This window comes from Plectropomus leopardus, chromosome 11 (genome assembly GCF_008729295.1).
Source record: "Plectropomus leopardus isolate mb chromosome 11, YSFRI_Pleo_2.0, whole genome shotgun sequence".
NCBI lineage: Eukaryota > Metazoa > Chordata > Actinopteri > Perciformes > Serranidae > Plectropomus > Plectropomus leopardus.
Genome location: NC_056473.1, coordinates 32,244,798 through 32,255,438, shown reverse-complemented (window position 1 = coordinate 32,255,438; position 10,641 = coordinate 32,244,798). Strand labels below are relative to the sequence as shown.

At 39.8% G+C, this 10,641-nt stretch overlaps 1 protein-coding gene across 1 annotated transcript in view; it reads left to right on the top strand.

Moving 5' to 3' along the window:
• Positions 1–5,310: 5,310 nt before the first annotated feature.
• The window catches only part of sf3b3 (splicing factor 3b, subunit 3), a 40,858-nt gene continuing 35,527 nt past the window's right edge, over positions 5,311–10,641 (top strand). Inside the window, exons 1-5 of the mRNA XM_042495824.1 lie at positions 5,311–5,409; positions 6,820–6,960; positions 7,958–8,113; positions 8,366–8,536; positions 9,467–9,639. Coding sequence (XP_042351758.1) covers positions 6,891–6,960; positions 7,958–8,113; positions 8,366–8,536; positions 9,467–9,639 — 570 coding nt within the window. The 5' untranslated portion in view covers positions 5,311–5,409; positions 6,820–6,890. The remainder of the gene's footprint in view (positions 5,410–6,819; positions 6,961–7,957; positions 8,114–8,365; positions 8,537–9,466; positions 9,640–10,641) is intronic.

Below are 10,641 nucleotides of genomic sequence, written 5' to 3'. Positions count from 1 at the left end.
TTTAGTACTTTGCACTCAAATGTCAAGAGTTGGGCCTGAACAAAAAACATATATTTTGAGTTTGGGGGCATCAACTATTTTAATGCTCCTTTAAAACTATAAGAAAACTATAGTTACAGCTAAAAGTTTACCAGAACTTTCCAAATATTTCTTTCTCCTCAGAGGGAGTCGTGTGTTGTTTCAGTGACTCATAATGTGCTATACAGTGAGCTATAAAAAACCTAATGTGCCACCTCCAGAAATGGTTAGAAAGAAGCTACATCTGTGAACAGAAGCTGTGTAGGAACCATGAGTGCCAGCCGCTGCAGCAGATGCTACCGTCGTGTGAAATATCACCCGTACATGTGTGACTACTGAGCATTGTTGAGCACACAATCATCTGAGTGTGCTGTTAAAAGTGGAGGGATTTAACCACATTGTTATAACGTGTTTTATTTGGTTAGTTGTAGTTCAGCCGTTGCTCCTGCTGAGAAAGGTTTGAGTTGACACACACATACAAAGTGACGAGGATCAGGGTGTCACATCGCCCCGGCAGAAGAACTGTGCCTCCTGATCTGATATCACTTCCGTTGGTGTATTATTGTATCATGTGTAAACACGTGTGACTCCCATGTATCTTTATTGCCCTTTATCTGCGTACAATGTCTTTATCCTGCTTTGCACATCACAGATTTTATAGGATGCTTTGAGCTAGGCTAACTTTAAGAGTCCGCGTGGCTGAATCTGGACATATTAGTTGTGTTTCTCTGTCACACACACACACACACACGTTCATGCTTTCGTGCCTTGTCCTGCAGCTGGACGTTTCTCGCCTACAGCTGCTCCATTGGCAAAACACACACCTGCTACCTTTTTTTTTTTGAGTCACACACACACACACTGTCATGTCTTTTGGCTGAGAGCTGTGCCTTCTGAGCTGCACACACACACACGCACACACACACACACACACACATTAAAACACACACTCTGCCTTCTGCTCGGGGTGCACAGGCCTCCTGCTCTTCGCTCCTTACTGCTTCGTGCACTGACATTGTTTTCTAAAGATGGCTGTAGGGTAAACGAGAGGATGTAAACTGATAATGCAGCGTGACTCGCTGTGAATCCACATTAGGGCATTTGCTACTTTTTTCAACATATAACGTTATACTTTCGAGGCATATCTGCTTTTTTAGATAACATATACTGAAGAATGCTAGACGGAGAAGGTAATCTGGATTTGAGCCCGCAAAGTTGCAGGTACACAGCGACTGTAGAACAGATGGCGAAGATGACAAAGGTTTAGACATATCAGTGCTCTGCTGCTTTCGTGGTTTGCCGTTTTCCCAGAGTCGCCAGCTACTGTGGTCCTGCGTTATTGATGTTTGTTTCCCAAGATGCTCCTTCCAACTTCAAAAGGAATGTGTAAATTGTTTCGGAGATAACGTGGCTCTCTGGCAGCAGAGTAACACATTGCTATCACACTCTCGCAGCCGGCAGTGGGCAAGAAAAGTCTTAATGTGCCCCCAAACAAGGCGAGACCCCGATCCACCACGCATAGCGTTATCAGCATCCTCAATTTCTCCCAGTTGTAGACCAGAACATTGTGATCAGATAGAGGCGGAGGCAGGGTGATCCCTCTTTGCTGTGCTGCCCTAAATCAGAGTGGAGGTTTTACAGCACATGACATAGATCTGAGAGTGTTCCCTGTAGCATTTAGAGCCCAAAATAGGTCTTTTCTCCTGTCGCCAACCCAATACACAGATTTTTTTTTCTGTCCCCCAGAGTTGATTCTCAACATAACTGGAAGAAGCACCACTTTTCAGGTCACTCTCTGGGCCGTGGCTGTGTGAGAAACATCCATCAAGACATAACGAGCTGCGTTGGTTGAGAGCATTTTGGGAAACGTGAGTTTTGATTGTGATGGTCAGATGTCCAGCAGCATGTTTTCTCAGGTGAAATCTGAATGTGCGGTTCAGTCCTCTGATGGCGCTGACAGAAACAAATGAGAGCTGACTTTAAGCTTCTGCCGCAAATTAAACTCGGACTGATTTTCTGTACGGCGTTTTGTGAAGTTTTTTTGAAATTCCAGGCGCAAAACATCTCCACACTAAAATCATTTATCTTTGTTCTGCTCTGCTGTCAGTGGTATCCAGGTTCCTCTCATATCCAGGACTATTTTTACACCATTTAGTCTCGCACGCTGTGCGCTGAGGCACATTTCAGTAAAAGCCACAAACACCCGGGCTGATAGCCTGAAAATGTGTTATTGAGCCGTGTACGGCTGCACAAAGCAGCAGAAGCAAACCACTGGAGTTTACAATTTCCACCTTCCTGGATAGAGAGGGAGGCACATTAAACTCATTAAATGACATTTTGATGGGGTAATTAAACAGAATGAGTGTGTAAATGAACAGAGTCTGCGAGAACACCTGTTCAGCTCAGAAAAAGTGGACACTGATGTTTTTATGTCCGAGAGAGAGAATATCTGTACAGCATCTCAATGGGGTCACTGCCATGTTCTCAGGGTCCTACGTTCCCCAGATTTTTGTGGCACATAATGGGAACATGACAAAGGGTCCTATGTGTCCCAGTTCTACATGCGTGCTCTCCCAGGACCCTGTGTTTCCAGGGTCAAAGTACGAACCTGAACATGTTGCTGCCCAGCTTTAGTTGCTTACTATGACATTGGTTAGGATAGGGACCATCATCATGACTTTGAGAGTCCCAGTAATTCCTCTGTCAGTATGGAGAACAACTCCCAAATACATATCAGCCCTAAATTTAGAATAATGCAGGATTCATACAGTCATGAAAAACATGGAAAAGTCATGGAATTTGCAAATAGCAATTTCCAGGCCTGGAAACATTTTGGAAAACTAGATATACCCTAGATTTTTTGAAAAAAAGTCATGGAGTTTTGTGTCTCAGACTTGTATAATAACACATGATGTGTTCAGGAACTGTCAGAATTTTTTTTAAAAATCTGGTATCTGGTAAAATTTGGTAATTTTTTAAAAGACAACATGCACGGGATGAATGGAAGGTATGTTTAAAAAAAAAAGTTTCGCCAAGATATTTTCTTTAAAGAAAAGTTATAAAATGGCCCACTTTAAAGAAAACATGTCAAAAATCAGCAGTGAAATAAATACAAAATACAGCCATTTATAGTTGTTTTCCTCCCTCTAAAGTAATAATAAAAGTTAAATGACCTTTAACCTTTGTGGTGCATGACGCCTTTCACAAGCTTTTAAACCTTTAAAAACCAAAGCAATTTTGGTTTTATTTCTTTTGAAACATGGAAACAAAGGAATATATCGCATATTGCAAGAAATTGGAAAAGGTGACAAGGCAACAAACTGAAATGAGTTTTAAAAAAGTTTGGAAAAAATAAATAAATTAAAAATAGCAACTTTATTTAACACTTTTTACTAACTTCTTGCTAATTTTGGGTCGTTTCTTGTGAAGCTGCTCAATGCCTTCTCCCCGTTTTTTTTGAAAGAAAGCAAGCTAATTTGCGGTAGTGTATTTGAGGTAGTAGTTACCTTTGGACAGAGCTTGGCTTGCTCTCATACGGATATCAGAGAAAGAAAAGTTGTTTTCCCAAAAACGAAAATATATTCTTGCTATCTTAAGGGCATGTTGTGTTTTTTTTCTAGCTGTATTACTTAAGGCTTTATTACTCAAACATATTAATCAGAGCCTCATTACTGAACTAGCCTTAACAAAAAATTGGATCAATTTGTGGTTGTCTTGTGGCGGCAAAACAGTCAAGGCAGCGTTTCCAGCTGTAATAAATAACAGTCAGTACCAGAAGAAAAGGTAATCGCAGTTCTTGTGGCTCAAAAATTACTTTAATACCACTTCTGTCTCCTTAACCTGTGTCTTTCTAGTTGCCATGGTTAAGGATGCTGCAGCTCGGAGGTAATGAAGGGTAGCTCTCTGCAGCAGGGACAGAAATGTAACTGACTGCTGGGAAGAGAGCTTCAAGGAACAAATGCATCCTGATCAAAACACTGGCGGTTCAGGCTGCTGGCATCGTGACATCGCCTGCGCCTGTTGGCAGCGTGCCGCGGCGTTTGAGGCTGAGGTGAGGACAGCCTCAGGCAGCTCTTTGCTCATCAGCTCACTGGTCTGCATTGAACAGAAGCAGCAGCTCTTTAGCAGCAGTCACCGAGCTGCAGACTGCACATATCAGACTGTCGCTGTGGATTGTAACGTTAACTCTCACACCTCTGTCAGCTATCAAGTATGAAGTATCAAGCCAAGGCTGCTCAGTGCATACATCTGCCAGAACAGCAAATTTACTGGTGGTGCATATAAAAGAGATACTGTAGGAGAAAGAGCAGTTCAGGGATTCAGAGAGTTTGAATGGTGAAATCTTTCCATGTTGGCGGCTCCCTGCTGTCTGGATCTGTCATCATCATCTAGTCCCGGCTTCAATGTCCCATTCTTCAGTAGGACGGCCTTTTGGACAAGGTGGTACATGTGTATTTACTACATCGAAACATCTGTATGATATGTGATCCAACACTTTGTATCTCATGCTATTGTACAAATAAAAGCTTCATGAAACATGAGATTGACGTCTGATGTGTTTGTTTCTGATTTGATTTACACTGAGCTGCTGAAATAATGAAACTGAATAAACAAAAATCCTAAAACTAGCTTCAAGTTGGTTTTATTTGTTATATGTATATTTTAAAAGAAAAAACAATCTACTAAACTTATTTAAATAAAGAAATAAAGAAAAACTCTTTTAAATAAGCCCCCACCCCCCCAAAAAATATTTATTATTAAATTTAAGATAAGATTATATATACATATACATATATATATATATTTTAAATTTAATTCCCAAGTCAACAACCTCCACTTTGATAGGGCTTTTGGCGTAAGATCACGGTGCCAAAAGCCACCCTTCACGTCTGCATGACACGCCGCTGGATGGCGTTAGGTGAGAATGTGGCCGGACACAGAACTCACACGGTGTTATTGTCCACCAGCGAACAGCCAGGTGGCACCTGCTGCATCAGCATGATGAAATCATCAACAATTGTCAAAAAAACAATCTAAAATTTATTTTAAAAGTTTTTGTGTTGTCGCTCCAGGTTACAAGGGGTTAAAAGGAAACAAACAATATTAAAAAAAATATAATGTATCAAGAAAACACATGACAATATCCCCAACTTGTGTTCATCTGTACCCAGGTCCCGTTATGGAGGTCTTTGTCCTCATCTGCCGGAGATTTGGAGCTATTACAGCACGAGTCACATTTCTGTCAGGCGCTGTGTGGGCCACCTCACGTGACGTCATGCTGGCTGACGAAGGACCCCAAAACGGCGGCTCGTCGTCGGAGTTTCATTGAGATTGTTTGTATAAATGAAACTTTATCCACCTGAAATCTGAATCATCTTAAAGAACACGCCGGTAAATATTTTATCACACATATCTGCAGTTTGTTAGTAACCAAAGGGACGTGATATGCGCGTAAAATGCGCACAGATTGAAGTTATTTAGCACGAAAATGAAGGATGGCGTCCGGCAAAAGTGGCGCTTTCTATGAATGGACTCAGTCCGATCAATGCAAGTTGATATCTAAGCTGTGTAGGCTGACTGTGCAGAATTTGGGCTAATTTCAGTCATCAAAGATAATGATAGGTAACCTTGTGCTACTTCGTGTTTGTAACAAATGAGCGAAGTTTGCAAATAAACGTTAATTTATGGTTATTCGGACTTGCTAAGCTAACATTAGCAGCGTTTATTGACATGTAACTTAAATACCACAACTTCATATGTGTGTCCAGCAAGCATGTTAACCCTTAATTAACTTTTAATAGCTGTTTTTAGAGAAGTGTATTTATATTTGTAAGCTTGATTTATTTTATCACGGTGATATTTCCTCCACAGTGCAGCTCAGCTCAGTTTCACATCAGATTAATGTAGAATAAAAGACTGCACATGGTGAATAAACTGAGCTGTCCTTCGCACAAACACGCTTATTACTGTAAATTAATGTTTTAAAACTCCAAATCATTGACCTCAGCAGGCTTGTATTTGGGACAGGCGTCTATATTTGTGGCTTTTATTTCTTTTCACACAAAACTGTTGTTAAAAGATGGAAATAAAACCATTTTTTTATTTAACTCTTGGAAACCTGTGGGAATTTACTTCATTAGCTCATTTTTATTTCAAAAACATGGGAAAAATGAAATGATCAACAAAAGAAGAAGCAATTACTCAAAAGTTAGTAAGTAATCTGTGAAAAGTACAAAAAAATACCAGAAAATTCGCCAAAAAAGAAAGAAAAATGAGAAAGTAGAATAAAAAAACACAAAGCAAGAGATGGTCTTAAAAGAGTGTCTAAAAACTATAATAATTCTTTAAAATATTGTAAATATATAGAATTATGAATATAGTTGACTGGGATTTTTTTAAAAAATGTATGTCCACACTGAAAAAAGTTTAAACATTTATATTTGTTTGTGTGATCTCAGCAGCGAACAAACGTTATCTGAAGCAGGTCGCCAACAAACGGGTTTTATACATCCAAAGATCTTATATAAAATAATAATAGATTTTATTTATAACGAGAAACAAATACCAAAGTGCTACAAGATAAAACATTAGCAGAAAAAAAACAACCAAAAGTCATAAATAAGAGTAATGAAAATAAACTGCATTGCAGTCAGACTGGGCCTGTAATTTAGACCGGCCTTTATTTGTTAAAATGTGCCGCCACATCGGACTAGTAAAAGGCACTGTGCATTTAATTGGGACTAGCTTTATTTGATGTTTTACAGTACTTATATGTGTTTGTTTTTAATCATTTCTCCACAGTTTTGAGCTGGGCTAAGTGCTCTGTTTGCAGCCCCTGAAGAACCTTGTGGGGAAACCACAGAAAAGGAGCCATGTTTCTGTACAACATCACCCTGCAGCGCGCTACGGGCATCACTCATGCCATCCATGGAAACTTCTCAGGTGAGATCGCTGCCTGCCTTATTGATTTTTTGGGGGTGTCGTGGTGCAATATCTGGCTCTTTTTTTCCACACAATAGTATTCTTGGGCAGCATTTTAAACTCTAGTTTGCTTCAGATGTGTGAGGAAAAAGTTGGTTTGGACCGACTTTTTGATTACGTTAACATGCACTAAATATTTTTTTTTTCCCCGCTTTTCCGAGTCCTGCTTAGCTGTTAACGTTCCTAATAAAAAATGAACATTAATACTTCTGTTTACATGCAGTGAGGAAGCACAACATTAGGTCTTTGTCAGTATCCAATCAAGTGATTATTTCTAACTAATTTTGTCCAGCTGATATTTGCACGTATTTTTTCAGCTAATTGCAGAGAACATCAAGTCTCTCCTGTAGCAGTTAACATATTACGCCTACTATCGTGATGGATGTCAGATGCGACATAAAATACATTGCTTTTCAAAATGTACACATTCACTGGGTAAAACAGTAAAGCCAATTTAACGTTGGTTACAAGTAAAACACACCACTTTCATTCTTATGTAATAAATTTAAAAAAAAAAACTGAAAAATTCTTCCCACTTAAACAGGCTTGAATGATGCTCTGAGACAATCCTGACAACAGCTGATACCCGGGCAAATTTTAACTAATTAAAGTCTCATAATTAAAGTGTCATCTTATTAGCCTGTTATATCAGCAGAGAAGTTAATTTGGGCCATTGCTGATATTTAATTTTAAAGCAGTTATCTGCCAATACTGATGACCTGCTGATATGATCATGTAACCTTATAACATGCAGGCCTGCATGCTCCGATTAACGTTCATCACGTCAAAATATAGAAACCTTTTCTCCATGCTGTCATTTCTGTTTTTTTTCCAAATACGCGTTTTTTGTGTTTGTATGCTCTGACTGCAGTCAGCAGAAAGGATGCAACTCTGTTTGTTTTCAGCTAAAACGTAACACATGCAGAATCCTAAAAGAAAGATATTTGTGTATTCATAGGAACCAAGATGCAGGAGATTGTTGTTTCCAGGGGAAAGATCTTGGAGTTATTGCGGCCAGATGCCAACACAGGAAAGGTGCACACTCTGCTCACAGTGGAGGTTTTTGGCATCGTGAGGTCGCTGATGGCCTTTAGACTCACCGGAGGAACCAAAGGTACGTAGCTGAAGGTGCATGTTCCCCTAACATGGATCATACAGTTTAAATACACCGTTCTAAATATATACTTAAATATAGATAAATGTAAGTGCAGAGTTAGTCTCTGGTTTTCCTCTTTTCCTGAGATCTTAGTTTGGGAGAAACATAAGAAACATCATTTTATGACCTCACAAAAATATATAAATATGTTGATAAAGTGCATATTTCTCTCAGTTTTTTGTATTATCAGTGTTCTTCTATGTTTTCCAGACTACATTGTTGTTGGCAGTGACAGCGGTCGTATCGTCATCCTGGAATATCATCCATCTAAAAACATGTTTGAGAAAATCCACCAGGAAACGTTTGGGAAGAGCGGCTGCAGGCGCATCGTCCCCGGACAGTTCCTGGCTGTCGACCCAAAAGGCAGAGCTGTCATGATCGGTAAGCAAATCTAAGAGTTTAAATGTTTCTCCATGAATCTAAACGACCCAGTAATATAATAGTCAGTATATGCTTGTGATCACACAGATGAGGTCAGTATAACTCTAAAACACAGTAAAATGTGTCCGTATTTTACAGTCGTCTTTTGTCCAACATCTTTTCCATATACACCTTAGAAAGAGTTTACTTACTGTGTAGCACAGTTCAATATACCACTGGAAATGAACATTGAATGTATTTGAAGGTATTTAGTTTTTAATTTAGGGTTTCAAATATTAATTTAAAAAATGTAATTGAATAATATTAGTAATTTTTAAATATACTTTTTTTATTTTAATTTTTTGCAGACAACAAATGTCATATCGATGTTTGTGAAAAATAATACAGAAATGAATTATTATATTTCAAATATCTGTGAGATTGCTCTGCTTGTGTTTCACAGAGCTTTGTCAGGATGTTCTGAGTAGTTTTTAGCTGTATAATAATTATTCAAATGATAACAAAAATGGTCACAAGCTTTGTAAATTCACAGAAAGTACATAGAAAGGTGGTTGAACCCAACATTTTGGGAGTTTGGAATGCCTTTAATCAGTCCATCCACGATTTGGCGATGTTGGGGTCGCAACAATTCACGCAAAATCAGGCAATCCCCGTGAATTCTGCACAGCCTTGCAATGTTGTCATATCACTGCAAAATACATTTTCCAGCTTGTGAAGTTGTTAGCCCAATTCACTTCTAGACACTGTCGCCCTAGCAGTACGTGCCTTCCTATGTCATAATAAGACCTCTGAATATACATGCTGCCTTCAAATGGAAATCGTGAGCAGATTTCCATTTGAAGGCAGCAGGCATATTCAGAGGTCTTTAGCCATTACTGTAAGTTAAATAAAATTAATCATTTGGGATGCCTTTTGTCTCCCTCCATTTAGGAGCGATAGAGAAACAGAAGCTGGTTTATATTCTAAACAGAGATGCAGCTGCGAGACTGACCATCTCCTCTCCACTGGAGGCCCACAAAGCAAACACACTGGTCTACCACGTAGTCGGAGTCGACGTGGGCTTTGAAAACCCCATGTTTGCCTGCCTGGAGATGGACTATGAGGTGAGGTCAAGGTTACGCCTTAAAGATCACGAACACAGCTGGTGCTGCAGATGTGATGAGTTTGTCATGTCTCTTCTCTGACTGTCACTGGAGAAACATTTAACGCCTCTGATCTCAGCACGTACCATTCATTTCCAGCATCATTGGTATACAATTTCAGTGTTTCCTCTAGGATTTTTTTCAGCAGCGGGGGCAGGCTCTCCGGGGAGCCGTGGCGGCGTAAACAAATGACACTTGACTGCAGATTTTAGTTTTATGCCCAGCATAATGCCCCTTTTTATTGAATGGTTGGCATGAAAATCGCTTTTTAAAGGCTGAATGTAAAAATACATCATGGCCTGTATATCGCTTAATGCTATCAATTAGTTTACTCACGTCAGCGACACTGAGTTGAGTTGGCACCGGGCCCAATTAACTTAAGCTACGTAACCTTAACTCAGAGGCGGTCCTGGGTAGTTTTGCACCCTGGGCGAACCCCCCCCCCCCCCCAAAAAAAAGTCATCCATTAACATCGTATTATCTGAGCATAATGCCTCAAATTTTAATAGTTGCTTTTCCTCTGAGAGTTAAACTCAGCCTGCTCTCAGCCTCTGCAGCTGTGAGCTGATCGCCCTCCTGTCTCCCTGCTGCCTTTTCTTCTGACGCACACAACCTGCAGACATGACTCTCAGCAGAAAGTTGACATGATAGTAAGGGCGCCCCGCACCTGCGCCACTAACGTGACGTGGAAATGAGCGGTAGAAAATTTGCGATTTTTATTTTTATTTATTTATTTATTTATTTTTTTGCGGGTGCTCGTGCGCCCCCAAATAGATTGCGCCCTGGGCGGTCGCCCACATTGCCCATAGCAAAAAACCGTCTCTGCCTTAGCTGGCCATCAATATTTTGCGAATGTTTATTTAACTAATAAAATCTATTATAAGTTTTCTTAAGCTAATAAGTCTACCTTTTCTCCGGTAAGTTGCACGCTATTTTCAAGCCGACACTCCTCTGACTCTCCGA